Below are 24,624 nucleotides of genomic sequence, written 5' to 3'. Positions count from 1 at the left end.
GACCAAAACCCATCGAGATCCCCAAAACCTGCCAGGAACCCCAATCCACCTTATTTCCCATGGAACCAGCTCCTTGACCAGGAAGAATCCAAGTGAATCCCCCATCCCAGACAGTCCCAAATTTCCAGAGCCATCCCCAGGCACTTCCGATGACTGACAGAATCCCAGCCGGGATTCAATCCCATTTCACGCTCCATATCCAGCAAATCCCAAGTACAGGGTGTACTACATCCAATTATCCCTCTCGGAAAAATCCGAGACCCCCCTCCCTATAAACCCCTTTGAGCAAATCCATCCCGCTGTTCCAATCTGGAATCTCTTCCCGCCACATGGCTGCCAATGCTGGATCCGAAAATAAACACCTTGTAAAAGCTCTCCGTAAAGGCCCCAATAATGAAGGAAAAGGCCGGCGTTGGATTTGGGGGCCGCATTCCGGCTCCGGGAATTTTTTGATCTCGCCATGTGCTGTTTGAACTCCGGCTTCGTTCCCGCGGCCGTAAAAATCCCGGCTGGAAAAGCAGGCGCGGGAAGGTGGAATTTCAATCAGAAGTTGGGAGTGGCTGTGGGGAATTGGGAGCTGCTCAAAACCACCTGTGCCCAACCAGGCCTGCGGGGAGAGAGTTTTCCAATGATTGTCCTTTGTTTGCTCCGTGCTGGAGCTCCCAGGTGGATTGAGAGTCACAGAATTATGGAATGGTTTGGGTGGGAAGAGACCTGAAAGATCATCTGGTTCCATCCAGGGACAATTCCCGCCATCCCAGATGGATCCAATTCCCAATGTCCAACCTGGCCTTGGACACTCCAGGGATCCAGGGACACCACAGCTGCTCTGGGAATTCCATGTCAGGGCAGGGATCTCTGGCTCTCTCCAACAGCTCCACATCCTTCCTGTGCTGGAAATTCCAGAGCTGGAGGCAGCTCTGCAGGTCTCAGTGGATCATCCCAAGCCAGACTGGTAATATTCTCCTAAAAAAACCAACGATGCTCCTGGATAAGAGGGTGTCCATGATATTCCGGTCTGATGTGAATGCCTGGAGGTGTTGGGAGCCTGGAACCCGGGGAAACCCAGGGAAAACCAGGTGCCACTCTTATTCCTGGTTCTCTGAACCTTTCACCCATTTCTGGATGCTTTTCCATGATTTCCCTTGCTGGATTAATGCTACAAATGTTTTCTTCTCTTTCTAAAGAAGGAATTTATCTTCCCGTCCTTTTTCCCCATGGCTTGGTCAAGGCTGGGATATAAATTCTGTGCTCTGGGTTGTTTTTATAGGGAATGTTCAGAGCTCGATTTAATCATGGAAGCAAATTTCATGCTGCCTTGAAAAGAACCCATAAACTTCACTTGGCATCGAATTCCCCCTTTCCAAATCCCACCTTTCCCTTTTCCTGCTTTTCCAGTGGAGCTCTGGGTGTCCCCAGCTCGACAGGGCTCGGAGCAGGGAGGTTTTGTCTCCAGACAAATTATATTTTATGGTGTTTTTCCACTAAAAAAAGGGGAAAGATGGAGAGATGGAGTGTGGAATGTGGTCTGGATCCCCACCTGGAAAGGGCCGAGCCCCACCTGAGTTATCCCTGGAATGCTGGGATGTTCTGAGGGGTTGGGATGTGGAGGGTGCAGGGAGATTCCAACAGAGCTGAGCTTTTGTTCCCTTTTTCCTTGGATATTGTGGTGGGAAGGAGGGAAAGTGGAATCCTGGAGTCTGCTGGGTTTACCAGCAGTTCCATGGAATCATGGAATGGTTTGGGATGGGAGTGGCTTTAAAGCCCATCCAGCTCCACTCAGAGACAATTCCCACTATCCCAGGTGGATCCAAACCCCAGTGTCCAACCTGGCCTTGGACATTCCCAGGGATCCAGGGGCAGCCACGGCTTCTGTGGGAATTCCATCCCAGCCAGAAATTCCTCCCCAATATCCCATCCAACCTTTCCTTCAGCTTCAGGCCATTATCCCGAGGGACACTTATCCAATCAGGATGGGTGGGAGATGATCCCAAGTGCAAGGTTTTCCTCAAGTTTGGCTCCAGATGGCACAAAGAGAAATTCCAATGAATTTCTGGGAAGTTGCATCAACCCAGGCAGGAGATTGGGATTTTCTTGGAGCATGGACACATCCATGGAATGTCAGAGTGGAGGGATCAGCCTCAGAGCTGGGGATTCCCTGGGAAAAGGAGGCACCTGCAGGGCACAGAGCTCACGGAATTTTCCCTTCCAGGGGAGATTCCAGCTGGGAAATGAGGTGGCCCTTCCAGCCCAAACCAGTCTGGAATTCCATATATTTCTCCCTTTTCCAAGCCAAGCAATCCTTTGGATTGCTCTGGGAAGGGACAATCAGAAGGAGATCCTGGTGTTTTTTTCTCCATGGAGATGGATTTTCCACCACCTTGGAAACTTTCCAGTCCCTTCTGAAGTCATCCTGGTGTTATTATCCATGGATCCATGGCTCCTGGATCCCTGTGAATCCCTTCTTTCCCCAGTATCTGGCAAAGGGAAGAATCGCCATCAACTCTTCCCCTTTTTTAGCAGTTTTAATTAAAAACAACTGGAAAAGCTGGAAAAATCCCACTGGATAAACATCCCCCTGGATAAACATCCATCCCAATCCGCTGCAACCAGCGGAGGGGAGAGAGGGAACCTTCCACAGACTTCGGTTCGGATTTCTGGATTATCCAATATCTCAAATGCATCCATAAAACGCTCCAATGCAAAATTCCTGGCGCGTTTTCCCAAAGCCGGGCAGGGAACGGAGCGGAATTGGAACACAACTATCCAGGGGGATCTCTTAAAGAGAATCCAATGGGATTGGAGTGCCCACAGACTCCCGGCTGGAATATTTATGTTCTTGTGGAGTGTGACACATTTTTCCCCCCTTTTTTTATTAATATTGGATGAAATAACGAATCCGAGCCTCGCGGTGAATTTATGGAGCAATGGATGAATAGCGCCGGAGTTTCCTGGTTTTAATTAAATCCTGTCATTTCTGACACTTCCAGGAGGAATTGCCACCAGGACACCCTCAGAGGGGTGTCAGGAATCTTGCTGGGATTTTCCTCCTCTTTGCTGGAGCCAGGAATAACAATCCCAACAATCCCTCGGCTTTGTGTGGGATTTTGTCCTTCTCCTTTTTCCTGCCATTTCTTCTGGGTGTCAGCAGGAATTTCCTGGCCTGGAATTCCCAGAGCAGCTCTGGCTGCCCCTGGATCCCTGGAAGTGTCCAAGGTCAGGTTGGACACTGGGACTTGGAGCAACCAGGGTGATACCAGCAGATTTCCTGGAATTTTCCTTTCCATATCCATGTTCAGGGAATAAATTCAGGAGCCACAGGTGACCTGAAGGTGGGGCTGGTGGCCTCAGGTTGTCCCACTGCTGGTGACAGACCTGGGAGCAGATCAGAGCTGTGGTGGATCTGGGAGGGAAGGGATCTGTGGGAATTCTCTGCCAGAAGTTCTGATTTAAGGGTCAACCCGATATTTTTCCATGAATTAAGAGGAAGCGGAAGTTTGGAAGCACTGGCACTCAACACTTGTTGCTCTCTTTGCCTTGGAGAGTTGTCCTTGTTGGAATTGTGGGAATTTCTGTCGTTCTTTTGGATCCTGGCTGGGAGCTCGTGGAGCCTTTTCCTAAAATAAATTAAATAAATAAAATAAAATTAATTTAAATAATGAAATTAAGACATAAATAGTTTCCAACACCTTCCAGAATCTTCTTGGATTTTCGGCTGGTTATCCTTGTCCAGGAGTTTTCCAGAGACAGTGATCCTGCAGATCCAGAGCAGGACACTCCAGGAATTCCAGGGTTTCCAGGAGATGGGAGGAGCCCAATTCTCCCAATGAAATTTTCATTTTCTTGTCATTTCTTTCCCACGTGATTTTAGGAACACTTCTGGAGCTTGGACAAGACGGAAAACAAGATTCCACCCCAGCTGATCTTCCAGATCTGGGACAACGACAAGTTCTCCTTTGATGACTATTTGGGTGAGTTGGGAATTTTTGGGATCCATCCCAAAAAAAGGAAAAAATTACCAGCACAGGTTGTCCGGATAAGCTGCAGATGTCCAATCTATGGAAGTGTCCAAGGCATGGTTGGACAGAGCTTGGAGCAGCCTGGGATAGTGGAATTTGGGAGTTTGGAATGGGATGGTCCAGGTGGCCCAAGCTCCATGAGATCACAGGAATATCCCATATTTTAAGGGCTGTCCAGCTGAGATGCCTCATCCGGAATGTTGTTCCTTGCAGGATCCATCCAGATGGATCTCAACAGGATGCCCAAGCCAGCCAAGACAGCAGAGAAGTGTTCCTTGGACCTTCTGGATGATTCCCTGTCCTCGGGCCGCTCTGTGTCCCTCTTCGAGCAGAAAACTGTCAAGGGCTGGTGGCCCTGTGTGGCCGAGCAGGACCAGAAGAAGATCCTGGCGGTAAAGTGGCTTTTCCATGTTTTTCCTTGGATCTTTCACTCCAAATTCCCATCCCTGGAAGTGTCCAAGGCCAGGCTGGATGAGGATTGGAGCACCCTGGGGTAGTTGAAGGTGTCCCTGCCCATGGGTGGGAGTTGGAAATGGATGATCTTTAAGCTTCCTTCCAACACAAAATGTTCCATGATTCCCTGAAATCTTTGAAAGCCAGGATACCACGGACAGGGCAAGAAATTCCATTTCCAACCGCAGATTTTGTGGATCCAGCTGGACCATCTGAGGTTGGCTGGAAGTTTTCCGGCACTGCACAGAGGAATGATTGGTTTTGTGGGATTTTTCACCATGGTTTTCGGAATGTGCCACCAAATTTGGTTCCATATCACAGCTATTCCCAATGATCTCGCATCCCATGCACCAGGAAAAAATTCCAGCTGTCCCAGTGATAGATTTAAAGGTGAATAGGCTTCTATTCCAGTTTTTGGTGGCTGTTCCATCCAGGTGAGGGAATCCAGGCAGGGAATTGAGTCATTGAACCAAAAAATCCTGAGTGGATTCCAGGGAAATCAGGGAATAAGGAAAGACTGGATGCGGCGCTCACCAATGATTGGTCACAGGCTGGACTTGATCTCAGAGGGTTTTCCAACCTCAATGATCCTGGGATTCTGTGGTTGCCCAAATTTGGGTGTCAGTGACATTTGGGATCTCCTGGAGTAGTTCTGGTGTGAGGTGAAGGATTTCTGGAATCCTGGGATCCTCGTGTGTTTGTGTTGTGCTCAAAGGATATTTTCTTTCCTGTTTTCCATCTCACGCTCATTCCTCACCTCTTCCCTTTTGTAAATTTTTTTTTTTTTAATTTTTTTGGATAATAAATCAGCTTTTGTTTAACCCCCCCAGGGCAAACTGGAGATGACTTTGGAAATCGTGGCGGAACAGGAGCACGAGGAGCGTCCGGCCGGGATAGGACGGGATGAGCCAAACATGAACCCAAGGCTGGAGGATCCCAAGTAAGAACATCCTGGATGGAAAACAACCGCCAGGGCATGGAGTTCTTGAGGAGAAATGGGAATTCTGGGTTCCCAGTTGGAGGGAATGGGGCTGAACTGGGTTTGCACCAGTTGGGATCCACTCTGAACTGGTGGGGACTGGAAGAGTGGTCTGGACCAGCATTCCAGTGGGATTGGGAAACTGGTCTGGACTGTGAATCTAGTGGGATTTGGAGGGTGGTCTGGACCACAGATCCAGTGGGATTTGGGAGGTTAGTCTGGACTACCAATCCACTGGGATTTGGGAAACTGGTCTGGATCACCAATCTGGTGGGATTGGATCACCAAGGAGGACATTGGTGGGACATACCTAGAGGGAGGGAGGAGCTGAGACAATGCAGTGGGATTGGGAAGATGATCTGCACCACCAATCCAGTGGGATTTGGGAGGCTGGTCTGAACAACCAATCCAGTGGGATTGGGAGGCTGGTCTGAGCAACCAATCCAGTGGGATTTGGGAGGCTGGTCTGAACAACCAATCCAGTGGGATTGGGGAAGCTGGTCTGAACAACCAATCCAGTGGGAATGGGAAGCTGGTCTGGACCACCAATCCAGTGGGATTAGAAAGGTGGTCTGGCCCACCAAGGTGGATGGGATTGGGGATCCAGAAGAGTGAAATTCCTTGGTGACCTTGACATTCCTTGGCTCCAGGCGTCCCGAGACCTCCTTCCTGTGGTTCACATCCCCCTACAAGACCCTGAAGTTCATCCTGTGGCGTCGCCACAAATGGATGCTGATCCTGCTCCTCCTCCTCTTCATCCTGCTGCTCTTCCTGGGAATCTTCGTCTACGCCTTCCCGGTATGGAAGAGGACAGGGATTGGCTGAGGGTTGAGGTGTCTCTGGGGGTGGTGGTTCCAGGGCAATTGAGAATCCCAATCTGAGGAATAATGATGTGGATCACGATGGGTTAAATAGGGATTTGGGACCCTGGGGAGAAAGGCATGGATGGGGATGAAGAGTGTCCAGGGATGGGAATGGAATTGGGAAGGGGCTGGAGCACCAGGAGGGAGCTCATCCTGGAAGAGAGGGGGATTGGAGGAAGCTTTGGGATCTCCACAACTTCCTGAAAGTTCGGAGCCAGGTGGGATTTGGGATCTGCTCCCAGGGAACAACAGGACCAGAGGGAACAGCGTCGAGTTTTCCAAGTGAGGTTTAGGTTGGATATTAAGGAAAACTCCTCATGGAAAAGGATGTCCACCCTTGGCACAGCTGGCCAGGGCAGCAATGGAGTCCTCATCCATGAAATTATTCCAAATACATCTGGATGTGGCATTTGAGGACATGGATAATGATGAACTTAATGATGGTGCTCTTTTCCAACCCCAAACCATTCCATGGTATCAGGAATGGTGGAGATCCCAAAAAATCATGGGAAGGTCATTCTTGGGGTGTCCTCAGCAACGCAAAGTGCTGGCACTGGAACAAATCCTGAGGTTTTCTGGGATGCAGAGGGAAAAGAATCCAGACTAGCTTTGCCTGCCTTGATTGCCTTTGGAGAAATTCCATGGAGCAGCCGGCTGGACTTGTCCTCGGAATAAATGAGGATGGGGCAGGGCTGGAGAAGCCAGACTGGTGCTGGACATCTGGAAAGCTCTGCATCCCAGAAAAATCCTGGCACAGTTTTGGGAATGCTCCAGAACCCCTTTCCAAAGGGTCTGGCTGAAGAGGATGTCCCTGATTTTGTGGGATCATGGGAAGAAGGACACAAAGCCAGGGGTTGGGTGGTGAATCCAGCAGATTTGTTGGAAGCGGCGGAGGGGAAAGAGCAATGGGATCCAGAGGAGAGGAGGATGCTCCAGCAACTCAGGGAAAACTGGGAATGCTTCCCACTGGTAGGACACCGGGATAATGCTGGGGGGAGGGGCCAAATTTCATCCAAGGGTTTGAAGAATTGGGAATTTCTCTTAAAAACTGTTGGGAAGAGCAACTAAAATCCAGGAGTGATTCCCGGTGCTTGTTGAATTCTGGGATGGGACCTTAGAGACCATCCTGTGACCAGCAGCTTTTATTGGGAAAAGGGAAAATCCGTGTTTTTTCCACAAATCTTGGGGTTTCTCCTGCCCTTTTTTGTGGGAATGTGGTTTTTAATTCCTTGTCCCTGCAGGTTGGATTAGGAACTTGGTCATCCCTGGAGTCACCTGTGTCCCTAAAAATGTGTCAGCTTCCAATGATTCCCTTATTTTTCCAATGGTTCCCTTGTTTTTCTAATGATTCCCTTGTTTTTCCAATGATTCCCTTGTTTTTCCAATGATTCCCTTGTTTTTCCAATGATTCCTTTGTTTGCCCAATGATTTCCACATTTTTCAAATGATTCCTGTGTTTTTCCAAGGATTCCCTTATTTTTCCAATGATTCCCTTGTTTTTCCAATGATTCCTTTACTTTTCCAAGGATTCCTTTGTTTTCCCAATGATTTCCACATTTTTCAAATGATTCCCGTGTTTTTCCAAGGATTCCCTTATTTTTCCAGTGATTCCCTTATTTTTTCCAATGATTCTCTCGTTTTTCCAGTGATTCCCTTATTTTTCCAATGATTCCCATATTTTCCCAACGATTCCCATGTTTTTCCAACAATTCCCTTATTTTTCCCTCCTTCCAGAACTACGCTGCTATGAAGCTGGTGAAACCTTTCAACTGAAGCTGCTCCTGTGCCTGCCTGGGAATTTTGGGAAGGAGCTGTGCCTCTGGAAGTGGAGAAGGAACAATCTCATCCCAGCCGCCAGCTGCTGCCAAAGACTCAACTTCCCTGCTGCGGAATTCCGCCTGGGAAGCATGGCATAACCAAAGCCTCCACTGAAATATTCCCGGTTTTCCATCCTTTTCTGTTTTATTTGCGTTTTCCCGCTGCTCTGGTTGGTAAATCCCGAATTCCAGCACAAAGCCAAGGGGAAAGAGGGGAAAGGATCTTTCCATCCATGAGCTGGGAATGTGCAGGGGATCCTCAGGGAAGGATTTGGGATTTGCTGGCCTGAGCAGTCAAAATCCCACGGATTCTGAGCACCTTTTGCTCTCTGATCCAGCCTCAGTTTCCTTTTCCCTGTATTAATCCCATTTATATATTGTAAACCTATGGAAAATGTGTTGGAAAAGTGGAATCCCTGGGATGACCCATCGCATTCCCAAAGCCCAAACCAGCGGAATGGGAAAGTCTGCAGCACAAAACCTGGGATTTGGAGTCAGTACTCAGCAAAATCCCAACTCCTCTTGGATTTTGAGGCTTTTCCATTCCCGCTGGTGGAATTTTGGAGCTGGTGGAATTTTGGAGCTGGTTTCTCCTTGGAGCTGCTCCACAATCCCACAGGTCTCCCATTCCAACTGGGACAGAAATCCCAGGAGGAGGTGGGCTTTGATTTCCTCCTCTTCCGCTGTCAGCAACTCCCCAGCCACATTTTTGGGAATTCTTGGTGTGTTAATAGCGGTGTTTGCAGAATTCCAGGATCACTGAGGTTGGAAAAGCCCTTTGGGATCATCGAGTCCAAGCTGTGCCTGATCTCCACCTTGTCCCTGAGTGCCACATCCAGGAATTCCGTGGACACCTCCGGGGAATTCTGCAAACCTCCCTGGGCGCTTCCAAGGCCTGACCACCCTTTCCATGAAGAAATTCCTGCTGCTGTCCAACCTGTATTCCCCTGGGGCTACCTGAGGCTGTTCCCTCTTTTCCTGTTTTTCCCTGTTCCCAGATGCTGATTCCCACCTGGCTCCAAATTTTCAGGGAATTGTGGAGAGCCGGAAGGTCCCTCCTGATCCCCCTTTTCTCCAGGCTGAGCCCCCCCTAATATTCCTTTGGAATCCACTGTTTTTCCCTGTATTCCCAAAGATTCTTAAGGAAAACAGCCCAAACTGGACTAACCACTGCTGGGCACTAGTGGAGCGAAAAACCTGTCCCAGGATGGGATTTGTTTTCCAAACAAATCCATGAGCCACAACCTGCGGATCACTCGCAGCCTCCCATGGATCTGATGGCAACTCTGGGACATTCCCGCTGTTTGCTGTTCCCTGCTCCTGTCCCTGGAGCAGGATAATCTCATGGGATGTGGCATTTGGGGAATTGTGGCCTTGGCAGGGCTGGGGTGGTGGTTGGACTTGAGCTCAGAGGTCTTTCCCACCCTGGATTGTTCCATAATTCCATGAATCCCAGTGGTTTTTAGCTCTGGAAGGATGTTGATCCACACAGCCTCAAATTCCCATCCTGCAAGGAGTCTCCCGTTTTTCCACTGCCAAAATCCTGTTGAGATCCGGCTGCACCTTTGCCAGTTCGGGATCTTCCCACCTGCCCTGCAGCAGGAAGACACTTATCCTTGATTTCACATTTTCCTTGGAGCTGTGGCTGCTCCAAACGAGCAAGGAGCCAGGAAAAGTGATCCCGAGGGATCAGTTTCCTGGGACAAACTGTTCCCATGGCACCTCCTGACCTGCTCCGGCCAGGATTTTAAGCCCGTGCTTAAAAAATAGGAAAAAACAGCCAAACTGGGGTGTAATCCATGGGGGATTAAATCCCAGGATACTCAGTGTTGTAACAGCTCCCGGATTGCACAGGGCAGCTCCTTTTCCATGTTTTCCACATGGAAACACGCGGATTTATAGGGAATTAGAGCCTCATCCCTGCTGCTGAGCTTTGGCTGATCCATGGCCCTTTTCCCAAAAGTTGGAGTGGAGAAATCAACTCCGGATTTGCACATCCCAGGGTGGAGGTTTCATTTTCCACCATTAAACGCTTCGTTTTCCTGCAGTTTTTCCCTGAAATCCTCCCAACCTCATTCCCACCCCCATCCTGGTTTATAGCCACTATCAAACTACCAGGACTCGCTCCAGTTTTCCAGAGGTCTTATTATCCTGGAGGAGCCGAGGAGTCGAGGACAAAAGTTGCTTCTCTTTGGCCCTTGGTGGGTTTGGGAGTTTGGATTTTTTGGGAATGTTGGTTCCTGCGCCTTTCCAGCCAGGATCCAGCTGTGCCAGGCAGATCTGGGCATTCCCTGAGTGCTCTCCTGGAATTCACAGTGGGAAATCAGGTCTGTTATCCATTGGATTTGCAGGGACTCTGGGATTCCCTATCTCAGTGGAATTCCCCATTATCCTGAACCAAAATCTCAGAGCCGAGAGCCCCAGATGGATGAGTGATCCATGTGGGAATGCCAAAGGTGGGATGTTCATCCCCCATCCCATCAGGAACATTGCTGGCTATCCCAGGAGAGACAAGGAACCAAAATCCATCCATGGGTGACCTTTGGAAGTGTCCAGGGCCAGGTTGGAAAAGGATTGGAGCCACCTGGGATAATGGAAAGTGTCCCTGCCTGGAATGGGACAGGCTGGAATGTCCTGGGATTCTCAGTCTGGAATTCTCTCCCAGAGACGCTTCCAGTGGGAAATCCAGTTTCATTCCCAGCATTCCCCTGGCAAACCCGGGTGATGGAAGAGAAGGATCCAGGGCATCCAATTCCATAAAAATGGGGATATCCATAGGGCAAACATCAAAACCTTCCATGGACCTGGAGTTTCCATGCTGGGAGGATTCCATGGGATTCCGTGGGTAAATTCAGGTCGGAGCATCCGGAAAAAACATCTCCATCCCATTTCTTTTCCCTGAACAGCCACATCCAGCTCTGGGCCTGGTTGTGTCTCCTCCAAATCCAGGCAGGACCTGTATGAAGAATTCCCTTTGGCTTCTGGTTATCCAGGGAATTAGCTGGGATTCGTTCTGGCTCACCTGTGCCTGCCTTATCCGTGATGATGCCAAAAGCACTGTGATTCCCAATGAAATGCTCTGAAACCTTCCCATTCCCGGTGTGTTTGATTGTGGGGATGGAATTGCTGCCCCTCTCAGGAGTGGGAGTGGGAAAATTGGGAATGTTCCCTGGAGAAGGGAAGGAGCCAGGGAGAGCTCAGAGCCCCTGGCAGTGCCTAAAGGAGCTCCAGGAGAGCTGCAAAGGGACTGGGGACAAGGCATGGAGGGACAGGAGACAGGGAATGGCTTCCCAGTGGGAAAGGGGAGCTTGGGCTGGGATGTTGGGAATGAGGGATTGCTGGCTGGGAGGGTGGGGAGGGGCTGGGCTGGAATTGCCAGAGCAGCTGTGGTGCCCCTGGATCCCTGCAGTGTCCCAGGGCAGCTTGGATCCACCTGGGATAATGGGAATTGTCCCTATCCATGGATGGGGTGGGAATGCAATGATCCTAAAGCCCTTTCCATCCCACCCCATTCCATGATTCCATGAATCTCTGCCCATGCATGAGTGGGTGCAGAAGTCAATTCCCAAACGTTCTGCTGCTCAAGCACTTCCCTGATCCCACATTTCCTCAGCCTGATGCCAGGGGTAATTCCAGCCTGGAATTGTGGAATGTGGCAGCTCCTTCAGGACCATCTGGACACAACAGCCCCGTTGTGTTCCCATTCCCTGGGCTCAGCCCCATGAGCCAGAGGAGCTGGAAAACTTCCATCCCACACTGGGGCTGAACTCCCGAAATCTCCAGTAGCCTCCCCGGCATGTCCCAAAAAAATCCTGGGAATGATCTGGATTGGTTTTCCCCCCCAGAAATAACAATTCCTGAGTCGGTGCCTGGTTTTATTCTCTCCGAAGGGAGAGTTTTCCACCCACAAACGCGGATTGTGCCGGAGCCGTTGGAAAGGAGGGAGGCAGCTCAGGGAGAGGCGGATGAGAGGTGGGATCGAGGTCAAGGTGTTTCCATGAAAAGGTTTTTTAGGAGCCGTTGGCAGTTTGATTTGTTGGTTTAACCCCTGAGGGACTAATTCCACTCATTCCCTGGAACACGGAGCCTGGAAGTGCTGATCCAACGGGATGCTCCCTGAAGGAGACCATCGCGGCCTGCTGGCTCCCAAATCCATCAATTTTCCGATGGCAAGGTGGAGATTTCCCTGGATTTCAGTGCCGTGACTTGTTTCAGCCTTGACTTAAGGCCTGATCCCTTCGAGCTTTCCCAGGATGGCGATTCCTGGTGCTGGAATGTCGCTTTTGGAAAAGGCAGCCATGGAGAAGGTGGTGGTGATTTTAAAGGTGGGTGGATAACCTGGAATTCCTGTAGGCTTTTTCCAAGGATAACCTCATGCCGTGGGACAGCCACCAGCCTCAGCTGTGCTGCTGCAGTCAGGATTCATCCCAGAAAAGCCAAACCCTGGGATTGAGGGATGATTTGTGGGGATTTGGGAGGACATTCCCAAGAAATGGACTGTGAAACTGCTCCGGGTTTGTCTCCATCCCAAATCTGCTTCCAGAAGAAAATGAGCTTTATTTGTCCCGTCTGCTTTTCCCATTCCCATCCCAGCCTTCCCAAAGAAATGGGCCGAGTATTTTTATCCCTTTCTTAGGAAAAAAAGAGAGGAAAAGGCTGTGGATGCATCCAGGGTTTTATTCCAGCTGGAGCAGCAGCTGAGGCCGAATCCAGCCTGGATCTTCCCTCAAGGTTGGAACCTTGTCCATGATCCTTCATTTTCCCAAGCCTCAGGCTGTCCCCCAATCATGGAATCATGGAATGGTTGAAGGAAGGGGCCTTAAAGCTCATCCTGCTCCATGGGATCTGTGATCCTTCAAGCCAGCTCAGGCCATGGAATTCTTACCTTTGGGGAAGGTTTGGTGGATGTTTGGGATATTGGGTTGAGTCGTGGAAATCATGGAATGGTTTGGGATGGGATGGACCTTAGAGCCCATTGTGTTTCCTTTCCCTTCCCTTTGCTTTTCCCTTCTTTTTTTTTTTTTTGGTTTGTTTTTTTTTCCCTTTTCCCTCCTTTTTTTGTTCTTTTCCCCCTTTTCCCTCCATTCTCTCCTCCTTTTCCACTTGTGATTTGTATCCAAACCTCATCCAAGTCCACCATCCCGGGAAGAGATGGGAATTACAACCTCATGAATTGGGAAAGTTTCAGCTCTCCCAAATCCGGCCTTTCCCCCCCTCTTTGCTCTTCTTCCCAGAACTCTTGGGAATGAAATCCACCTGATCAGTGTTGGGATCTCCTGGAGGTTTTCCCCGGAAAACGCCTAATCCCATGTTTATGAAAGTCATGGAGCCAGGGCAGTTAAACCGGATGGAATTCCAGGGACGGCTGGAGGAGGGAGAATCTTCTCTATCCCTGTTTTTCCCACCCTTTGGAGCAGATTCCAAAGGTTGTTCTGCCCGAAGCAAATAAAGGCAAACAGGATTTGGTGGATATGGAAAAGTGGGAAAAATAAATCCCAGGATGAACCAGCCATTTCCAGTCACACTTTGCCAAGGAAAACAGTGGGAAGAATCATCCGCTGGCAAATCCATGGCTGGAAAACAAAGCCTAGATTCATTGTCTCCCTCTATGGACAGCAGGGAACAATTGGGATGAATCATTCCAAGGGGTGGGAATGGCCTTGGAGATTTCTGGTGACTCCAGAGAGGGACAGGGAGGTCATCAGAGAGGTTTGGAGGTCTCTCTGCTCCGTGCTGGAATGTTGGGAAGAGATCATCCCTCTTTTCACCCAGGGGGCTGGGAGCAATCAGTCAGGCGCCTCCAAACATTCCTGGTTTTTATTTTTTTAGGAATTATGCAATCCGAGGGAAAGAAAATAGAACAATAACACAAAGGCAGGTTGGATTTTATTTCTGTTTTCCAGTTGTCTGAATAATCGGGGATTTGAAATTCCATTATTTCCTTTGCATAGGAAAAAAAATCCCCCAAAAATACCCCTATTCCCAGAAGGAATTTTCCTTCAACTCCAACACTGTTTTTTGAAGGAATACCAGAAATCCCAAATTTTGTGGGTGATGGAGACATCTGGGATTATCTCCCTGGCAGAGAGAGCTCTGGAATACCCAGAGGTGCTGGAGACCTTTATTAATTCATTAATAATAATTAAGTTACAATTAATTATTTATAAATCAATTTATTATTCATTAATCATTTCTCAATTGGCTCCTAAAAATGAACATGGGGAGGATCATTCCCTCTTTCCCACCTCTGCCACCTCCAGGTGATTGGGGGAATTAGCAAAAAAACAGGGATTTGTCCCAAATACAAAATTCTGGGGAATTTCACCATTCCCACAAAACTGGATGGGAGGGATTTAGACAAGGAGCTGGAAAAAAGGGAAGAGAGATGGGATATCTGGGAGAAGGGAGACTCCACGTGGGATGAGATTGGAATTCCCAGGCTTGTTCAACCCATCGGGAACCGGAAAACAGCCGGGAATAAATCCCAGCCAAGGAGGAAAACCAGAAGGAAATGTTGGGATAAAAACAGAGAGGCAAAGGCTGTGGATGAATCCAGGATTTTATTCCAGTGGGAGCAGCAGCTGAGGTTGGGTTGGGCCTGGACCTTCCCTCGAGGTTGGAACCTCTTCCATGATCCTTCGTCTTCCCAAGGCACAAGATCATGGAATCATGGAATCATGGAATCATGGAATCATGGGATCATGGAATCACGGAATCATGGAATCATGGAATGGTCCAAGGAAGGGACCTCTGGACTAATCCCATTCCATGGGGTGGGACAACTTCCACTATCCCAGGTTGCTCCAAGCCCAGGTCAGCCTGGCCTTGGACACTTCCCGGGATCCAGAGGCTCACAAGCTCCGGAATAACCAAATCCCAATGGTTCAGAGCTCTTCCGGTGAGGATAATTTTCCATCCTCTCCTTATCGTTGGGAAAATTTCCCTTGGACAACCTTGAGGCTCCTTGGAGAAATCCCAAACCCTTGTGTCTAAGTCCTCCCCATGCCAAGGAGAAGCAGAGGCTGGAGAGGGTCTGGAGCAGGAATTCCACTCCTGGTGTGCCAGTGGGTGGATGAGACGTTCCAGGTCGGCTAATTCCAAGAGTTCTGCTTCCCATTAAAGTGCCGGAGAGCAGCTGAGGCTCTGGACTCCGTTAAATGCCACTTTTTGGGAATGGGCCTTGATTCCAGCTGTTTATTTTTATACACAGGAGCTAAGCGATGGATGATGAAAATGGAATAAAAGCGAGGAAAAAAAATGGATGATGGGATTTGGGATGGGAAAAAAACCATAGGAATATCAAAAATTCCCTGTTCTGACACCTGGAGCATGGAAAAGCCCTTTTGGAAATATTTGCTCCTTCATCACCCAGAGGTAATGGAGAATCCGGAATTCGGGGATTGAAATATCCATAATTTGTACAGGGAAATGTGGTTTTTAATTTTTCTGGAATGGATTGCCTGGAGCATGGTTGGGAATAGGGATGGAGATTCCTCTTCCAATGGTGCCATTGGTGAGACCTCAAAACTGGGAAAAATTGGGATGGAACGAACCAAAATGGTGCAAACTCCAACATTTAGGAAGGAGTTCTTGGTTGCGGGGGTGAGGCACTGGAATGGAATTCCCAAAGAAGTTGTGGATTTCCCATCCCTGGAAGTGTCCAAGGCCGGGTTGGATGGGATTTGGTGCCACCTCCTTCACCAGCTCCGTGCAGCTCCCAACACATTCCCAAACCAATCCCTCGGATCAGGTGCTTCTCCAGTGGACCAAATCCAGCATTTTCCAGCTCCAAGGATTCCCCCAGCAGCCAGGAACTGGGACAGCTCTGCTTCTCCGCACCCCACGGCGCCGGAGCAAAAGCCGGCAGCCGCTTTTCCAATAATGCTTTATGGGAAATCCATGGATTAACATCAAAGGAGCTCTCCCGGGCAGGTGGGAAGGCAGAGCTCGTAACCTTTTATGGCTCCTGCTCCAGGGAATTGTTCTCCCACCTGGACATCGGGAATGTGTTAAATCCAGGCCCCTGTGGAGCACCTTTGTCTCCCTGCCCCACCATGCCATTTACAGGGAGCAACAGGAGACAGGGAATGGCTTCCCAGTGGGAAAGGGGAGCTTGGGCTGGGATGTTGGGAATGAGGGATTGCTGGCTGGGAGGGTGGGGAGGGGCTGGGCTGGAATTGCCAGAGCAGCTGTGGTGCCCCTGGATCCCTGCAGTGTCCAAGGGCAGCCTGGATCCACCTGGGACAGTGGGAATTTTTCCACCCTGCCCATGGATGGGGTGGAACAGGATCATCTTCTAGATCCCTTCCAATTCCAGGATTCCAAGTCCAAGCTCTCCCAGGTGCAGAATTCCAGACCTGGAAGCAGCTGCAGGTGCTCCCAGAGGGAAGATGGGATCCACTTCCCAGGCTTCCCAGGGATCCTTCAGCACCGTCCGCAGGGAAATTTGGGAAAATCAAAGAACCCTAAAATCCCGGAATGCTTTGGGTCAGACGGGACCCTAAATCCCATCCCATTCCATAGTCAAGGACACCTCCTGCTATCCCAGATTGCTCCAAGCCTTTTCCATCCCTCCCAAACTCCTGGAAACCCGGAGCCATCAGCTGACGGTGACATCACAACCCCGAGCCGTCAGGACATTCCCGACACCCAAAAATATCCCTTCTCCAGAGGCTGGGAAGCGGCGGCAACCCATCCATCCTGTCAGCACGGCTAATCCCAGGTTTTTTCTGGCTCCGGGAACACAGGGAGGGTGGGAAGTGTGAGGGAAGGGGGGGTTGGGTGGCACATCTGGATGCACTCGGAGCCGGGCTGGTGGCAGCTGTTCCCTCATCCCGGTCGCTCGCTCCGGGTCTGGAACCAATTTCCAAGAGTTTTTTTCCCCCTGCCTAAATTGGAGCCCGAAGTCGGCTTGGCTCCTTCTCTCCCGGTTTTCCAGCTGGGCTTTTATTCCTTAAAAATAGACGTGCTGGAAAAGGAGAGGCGCAGCTCTTCCAGAGGCCTGGCTGGAGGGAAAGGAGGGAATTCTGTGCTCCTCGGAGTGGGGAAAGGGAGAAATCCCTGCAGGAGATGACCCTGAGCTCTGTCATTCCCAAAATTCCCACAGCTCCCATTCCTGGCTTTAGTTGGGACTCACCTGAAGTGAGGTTCCATCCTGGGAGTGAGATGAAATCCAGGATTTTTTCCTTGGAAAAATGGTGTTGCAGGGCTTGCTGATGGAAGAATCCGTGATGGGATTTGTTTAACAATGCCGGATTTATCCATGAAAATCCCCTGGAATTCCAGGGTGCTCCCTTGGTATAAAAACCCGGCAAGGTTTTTTATCCCAAAAGCAGATTTTTGGAAAGGAGGGATATGATCCTGAGGCAGGAAAGGATCTTTATGTTCGGATTCAGGCGGAATGTGCACTTTATGGGAAAAGAGCTGATTTATGGGATTGCAACCAGGGAACGACAGGACAATCAGGAAAGGCTTCCCGCAGCCAGAGGGCAGGGTTGGGTGGGATGTCAGGAAGGAATTTTGGGAAGGAATTTTGGGATGTTTCTCCCAAAACAACACCAAACCCCAGGCGGTTTCCCAGAGTTTTCCCACATCCACAGGTCAGATCCACTCTGGAATGAATTCCATGGGATTTCCTCCAGCCCCGGGAGAGGGGATTCACCTGGATGGGGTTGGGAAGAATCACCTGGAACTCATCAGATCCAGAGCATCCGGAGCAATATTTTGGGAACAGGAGCTTGGGGAAAGCTGAGCTCTGGGATTGGTTTTTTGGGAGTGCTGATGGAACTTGGGATGGATTTGGGGTCTCCGTGTTCCTGCATGAAAAAATCCCAACCGAAAAACCCCCAAAATCCAAAATCCTGGACAAAAATTAAACGGAAATGCTGGAAACAAAAGGATTTTCCACCTCTCCCACCATTCCAGCTTTCCCTCCAGGAGTTATGGATCCACATCCCATTTTAGGACCTGAGAAGGGAAGTCCTAATAGCACCCAATCCTCATTCCTGCCCTTCAGAGTGTGGGAATTCTTCTGGAAAATCCAGATTTCATCCCAAAATCTCTTGGAGAGACAGATAGGAGTCTTGCAACGCTTAGGAAAACTCGGAATCAGCGGGACAAAATCCGTGTGGAACAAAAAGTTATTTTTAGCCGCGGTCGGGCGTTGTCTGTTCCTGCTGGATTTGGGATTTAAAAATCCAGGCCCTCTTTCTCTCCCTGCTTCCCTCTGGAATTCCATTTTTTTTTTTCAGCTGAATCCCCAGCTTTCCCAACAACTTTTTCCTGCTTTTTTTTTTTTTTAACCCCAATCCAGCTCTGCTTCATCTCGGCCTCCTCAGGAAGAGTTTTCCCGTCTCTGCTCCGGTTTATGGGATTTCCATGCCCTGACGCGACCCCCATTAATTCCCAAATAAAAAACCGGCTCAAGACAAAAACTCCTCTGGCTTTTTCCACCTTTTTTTTTGCTTCCCCTCCCTCCAATCCTTCTGTTTCTGGGCTCATAATTTTTTACGAGTTCGGTGATTCCGAGTGATTGAATTTCCCGGCTCCCTTCATTATTTCCATGTTGGGAATTTTATTGGCGGGGAAGGTAAACAAATAACATTTGTTGCCCTAAAATCCGCATTCCCCCCTTGTTTTTCCCATTTATTCTGAGTCTGGCTTCTGTTTGTCTCATATCCCGTGGCCATGTGGGATGGATGGCGATGCTGGAATATTTTGGATCCCTGCTTTGTTGGTGGATAAGGTTCGGGTTTGGAATGAGGGGGAAAAAGGGATTTTGGGGAAAAAATGCTTTTGCAGGGTTTGTGGTTGGCCATTCCCAGAGAAGTTGTGGATGTGTCATCCTTGGAAGTGTCCAAGGCCAGGTTGGAAAGGGCTTGGAGCAACCTGGGATAGTGGGAGGTGTACAGGAAAATGGAATGGGATGAGAATGGATGGGATTTAAGGTCCATTCCAATCCAATGGAGATTGGGAGAGTTGGGAATGTTTCCCTGGAGAAGGGAAGGAGCCAGGGAGAGCTCAGAGCCCCTGGCAGGGCCTAAAGGGGCTCCAGGAGAGCTGCAGAGGGACTGGGGACAAGGCATGGAGGGACAGGAGACAGGGAATGGCTTCCCAGTGGGAAAGGGGAGCTTGGGCTGGGATGTTGGGAATGAGGGATTGCTGGCTGGGAGGGTGGGGAGGGGCTGGGCTGGAATTGCCAGAGCAGCTGTGGTGCCTCTGGATCCCTGCAGTGTCCAAGGGCAGGCTGGATCCACCTGGGATAATGGGAATTGTCCCTGCCATGGCACTGGCTGAACTTTAGATCCATCCCAACCCAAAACTTCCCATGTTTCCATGAAAATGCAGATATTTTTGCACCCCCAGCTGCCCTTGGTGTTGCCTGGTGCAGCTGCTCTGAGAGGACAATTCCGGATCTGATTCGTGCCGGAGACACCGGAGAGGCTATAATCCCTCCTTCCCCTGACTCACCTGGAGAAGAAGCCACTTGGGAATTAATTCCGCACACTAACGAGCTGACCTTTATTCCCAAACAATTCCCGAGCTAATTGCGCTCATTCCCGCTTCCCGAGGCATTGATGAACACGTCAAAGGAGCTGCTATTTCTACGGATCAAGAGGGAAAACGGGAAGAAACCTCCAATCAATGCCTTCCCATCAAAGCTCCGGGCAGGATGTCTCTGCTCCGTGTGAGTTTTTCAAGGGCTCTTCCATGCCCTGGATGGATTTTTATTTCGTTTTCATGGAAAAGAAGCAATTCCCAGAAAATTTCAACAGTCTCTGAGCACCTGCGAGTCCCTGAGAGCCTTTTTGTGCTCCATGGATTTATTTTTAGCTGAAGGAATGAGGGCAGCTCGTTGGAAACCGCTTGGAGTGTTTCTTGCTCCAAAGCTTCCCAGGGATGGATCCAGCTTTTTGGGGCAGGAGGATCCTCAGGATTGTCCCATGGTGAGATTTTCCCTGTCCATCCTGGCTCAGGATGGACTGGGATAGACAGGCTGTGCTCCCAGCTCCAGCTTGGTGTAGGAATTCCAGGATTCCCAGGGTGCACTGCCTGAGGAGAATTTTGCATATCCCTCATGGAATGGTTTGGGCTGGAAGGGATCTTAAATCCCATCCCATTCCATGTTCAGGGACAATTCCCACTGTCCCAGGTGGATCCAAGCTGCCCTTGGACACTGCAGGGATCCAGGGGCACCACAGCTGCTCTGGCAATTCCAGCCCAGCCCCTCCCCACCCTCCCAGCCAGCAATCCCTCATTCCCAACATCCCAGCCCAAGCTCCCCTTTCCCACTGGGAAGCCATTCCCTGTCTCCTGTCCCTCCATGCCTTGTCCCCAGTCCCTCTGCAGCTCTCCTGGAGCCCCTTTAGGCCCTGCCAGGGGCTCCAAGTTTTCTCTGGAATCTTCTCCAGGGACACTTTTAGTGGATGACCTTTTGCTAGACACTTCTCTCATTCCTGAATCCTGCAAAAACCTTGGATAACTCCTCGTTCTGAGGGTGGAAATCTCCTCAACCCCCAGGTTTCCCTTGGAGAAGATTCCATGGAAGTGGCTCTGGGTCTTCCCCATCCCAAATATCCTCTCCCGAGCTTTTCCTTCATTTTACACAGAGGGAAAGACTTCATGTCCAGCTGGGATGAAAAAAATTGGGATACTAGACTTGGTCCCCAGGCACTGGGACATTCCCAACTTGGAGTCCCATCCTGCTGGACACAAATGAAATTCCCTGGATGGATTCCAAGCATGGAATTCCACAGCAATCTTTGAGGTGGGAATCACCACCCTGCTCTCCCAGAGAGTTTTTCCCAGGATTTTGGCCTCTCTTGGGGTGTCCATGGAAACGCAGGATATTCCAGCCACGGGGGAAAGTGGAATTGGGCTTTTCCCACCTCTGGAAAAATGTCGGGATGAGCTTTGTCCTTCCCTCTGAACGAACAGCAGCAAAGGTGATTTTCCTGAGAAAGGGGTGGGGGGGCGGGGGGAGGAAGGAGGAAAAACGGGAAAAGCGAGAATTCCTGAATCCCTGGCGGCAGCAGAGGGAGCCCTTCCATTGCGGATGAGGCAGAGCTGCAGACTCATCCTTAATCTCCCATTCCAGGTTTTTTCAGGATGTGACAGATCCCCCTGGAACCGGCAGAGCCCTTTCCCTGTCCCTGTCACCTGAGCCTCCCGAAAAAACGAGATATATCCCAAAATCCCACCTGGAAAATCCCTCAGCCCCTTCAAGGATCTCCTCTCTATATTCCCTTGAAAATTCCCACTCCAAGAACATTCCAATTTTTTTTTTGCCAGGCTGGAAAAAAGCTCCGAGGCTGAGGGGTGAAAACATCCCCTCCGGGGAATCCTGGAAAACCCTGGAAAATTTATTCTGGATGGGAGAACTGGAGCTAAGAGGGATCCGAGCAGAAATTCCCATTTCCTTCTGAGGCTGGAATGTCAGATCATGGATGAAGGTCCAATATCCGGGAACAGCAAGGGACTGGAGGATTTTGGGAATGCAGAGTCCTTTGATCCCTCAGAGCTTTTCCAGGGATTCCCTTTCCAGGTCCCATTGCGGAGACATCCCAATATTTTCCCTTTTCTCTTTCCATGGAATTAAAGGGAAGAAGGAATCTAAAAAAAGAAAGAAGATTCCTCTTCTCCTTTGGCACCTGGAAAAAAAGTGGGATCAAGTCCATTTTCCCACAGGCTCAAATATTCGGGATCATTCCATGGGATTTTTTTCAAGTGTTTTCTAAAGAATTTCCTTGGGAAGGGAGGATGGGGGATCCCTGCCCATTCTCATTCCCATTCCCTCTGGAATCTCTGCTCTGTATTCCCAATATTCTGAGCCTTCCCAAAAGTTTATACAATTGTGGATCCATCCAGAGAATATTTTTCCTGGGATTTATCCAATTCCCTTCATCCCAAGACATCCCAAGATCTGCTCTCCCACCCTTGGCTCATCCCAAAATCACCCAAAAATCCCAAAATCCCAAAATCCCCAATGTTCCCAAAATCACCAATTCCTCATTTCCATGTCCATTTCCCATTCCCTTCCCAGCCATTCCCTGTATCCCATGTTTTCCCTTCCTTTTCCAGGCCTTTTCCAGCCTCAATGATCCCATGATTCCTCCTCAAATCCAGCTGCTCTCCCTGGATTTGCTCCTTCTCAGCAGGGAATGCTGGGAGAAATGAGTTTTTCCCAAATTTGGGAATCACAGCAGCTTGGAGTATCCTCAAACATCAGGAATTCCAGCAGGAATGAAAGGGGAATTTCTCCCTCCTGGATTAGTTTTGGATTAAGAGAGCAGGAAGCACCAAGGAATGGTAGAACCTTAAGGAATTCCTTAAGGAATTTTCCTCCCACTGGAATTCCATGGGAAAACTGCTGGGAGATCTGCCTTGGTCATGTAAAATCCCCCTTTTTTTTTGGATTGGAATTTTCAGGAATGGCAGAACCTCTTGGGATGAACTCCACTGGGAAAGCACTGCCTTGGGTGGAAAAGGGAAAAAATTCCAAGCAGGGAGCTGGGAAATTCCGGTGGATAAATTATGGAGATGGAACCTCCAAAGGGATGTCCCACCTCAAATCCTTGGGATGGTGATTCCATATTTATGGCTCCAAATCCATGGAGCTTTTCCTGTTTTTCCTGCTTTTCCACTGCCTGGATCCTCTTCCCTCCAACCATCCCCGATTCCATCGGAATTTGTCTCCTCAATGATCCAATTCCTGTTTCTCCCCATGGATCAAACTCCATTGAGGCTGGAAAAGCTTTCCCAGAGCAACAAATCCAACCAATTTTGTGTCCCTGAATCCATTTTTTCCTAACTTGGAATCCCAAAATACACCAGGGAACGATCCACCTCAGGTCCAGAGGATCCAGGTGGATTTCCCCATCTGAATTATTAATTTGGAGACATTTTTTGGGATACAAGAGGCTCTGCCAAGGGAACCATGGGATTCTGGGGATGGATTTTTGATCTTACCCACAAAATCCATAAATTGTGCCAAATTTTCCACATCAATCCTGAGGCTGGAGGAGCAGGAGCCTTCCCGGCCAATGGGAATTTTGGGATTGGGAACTCCGATCCCATATAGCTGATTCCGATGGATATGGGAATCCTTTCGGTTTCCAAGGAATTCTCTGGTGGGGGGGATTTAAGGAATCGCTGGCTTGGCCAATGAAATCCAGAAAAAAAGTTGGGAATGGGAAGAATTTTTGTCCTCCTGGGTTGTGGTTTTTGGTTTTTTTTTTTTTTTTTGGGAAAATCAGGATCCCTTCCCTTCCCTTCCCTTCCCTTCCCTTCCCTTCCCTTCCCTTCCCTTCCCTTCCCTTCCCTTCCCTTCCCTCCCTTCCCTTCCCGGATTTCCCTTGATTCTCCATCAAAAGCTGTCAGGAGACGCTGCCAAAGCAAAAATTGGGAATGGACTTTCCTGGATTCTCCCTCTTCCCATCAAGTCCCACCATCCTGGTGAAGTCCAAGATGGATTTTTCCCTCCCATTCCTTTGCTTTCATCCCAGGATAACACCGGAAACTTCCAGCGTTTTCCATTGGCCTCACCAGTCATTCCCATCCCTCCCTTCCCAAAGTTTTTCCCTCTGGAGAAGACCTCGGGATGGATTTCTGCCCTGAGCTCTGGAATTCCCACATTCCATGAGACCGGAGATGTTTCCAAGATTACCTGGGATCTGGATAAACTCCTGGATATCCTCACTCCAAGGTTTTTTCCCAGCCTGGCATGTTGGAAACTCAATCCTGGAGCCGGAGAATTCCCAGGAAATCAAATAATTTCATTTTTTCCACTCCTCCTCTTCTTTCCTGGGAATTCAAGGCATGGATTCCCTTCTCCCAAGGGTCTGCCGTGGATATCCCAAATTCCAGGTTCTGTAGGTTTGGAAGAGTTGGAAGAATCCAACATCATCCAAACATCTCCAGATCCAATATTGGACATGGCAGCAGATCCAAGAATCCAGGAGGACATTCCACCAGGAATGGGGACAACAATCCCGATTTTTGGCTCATTTCCCACCTCTTTTGTGGGATTTTTTCCCACATCTTTAGAGACGAAACACCAAAAATCGGAATCTGACAATTCCAAGGATTGGGAATTCCCATCACCAGTGCCAATCAATTCCAGACTCGTTCCAAAGGCAATTTCCAGGGAACACCTGAGCCTCGGAAAGCCCTTGGAAAAGCAGCTCTGGGAACAAAAGCTCTTTGAGTTTTCCTGCCGGGAATCAAAGGAGGCTTTCAGGGAAAGCTGGAGCAGCTCTGGTTTCATTCCCTCGGAGAGGAACGGCTTTGTTGGCAAAAGAAGTTATTTTTTAGGAAAAATGGGAATTGTTGCATTTCCTGGGAATTCTCAGTGAGTTAAAACATGAAGAAATCCATGGAAAAAAAGCTGGATTTCCAGGGTTTGGTTTTTTATGGGAATTACCCCCCAGATCCTTACAGGACTTCAGAAGAATTTGCTTTATTTAGGAATAAGAATAAAAATTTGGGATCAAGAA

General features: G+C 49.3%; 1 protein-coding gene across 6 annotated transcripts in view; it reads left to right on the top strand.

Moving 5' to 3' along the window:
* Positions 1 to 11,220, top strand: part of DYSF (dysferlin) — a 70,321-nt gene extending 59,101 nt beyond the window's left edge. For all 6 annotated transcript variants that reach the window (XM_085059352.1, XM_085059351.1, XM_085059350.1 and 3 more), the window contains 5 exons: positions 3,872 to 3,971; positions 4,233 to 4,411; positions 5,303 to 5,412; positions 6,102 to 6,249; positions 8,049 to 11,220. In XM_085059352.1, coding sequence (XP_084915478.1) covers positions 3,872 to 3,971; positions 4,233 to 4,411; positions 5,303 to 5,412; positions 6,102 to 6,249; positions 8,049 to 8,087 — 576 coding nt within the window. In that variant the 3' untranslated portion in view covers positions 8,088 to 11,220. The remainder of the gene's footprint in view (positions 1 to 3,871; positions 3,972 to 4,232; positions 4,412 to 5,302; positions 5,413 to 6,101; positions 6,250 to 8,048) is intronic.
* Positions 11,221 to 24,624: the final 13,404 nt, after the last annotated feature.

This window comes from Lichenostomus cassidix, chromosome 4, assembly GCF_008360975.1.
Source record: "Lichenostomus cassidix isolate B80296 chromosome 4, HeHo_3.0, whole genome shotgun sequence".
NCBI lineage: Eukaryota > Metazoa > Chordata > Aves > Passeriformes > Meliphagidae > Lichenostomus > Lichenostomus cassidix.
This window is presented reverse-complemented; position numbering and strand designations above follow the sequence as displayed.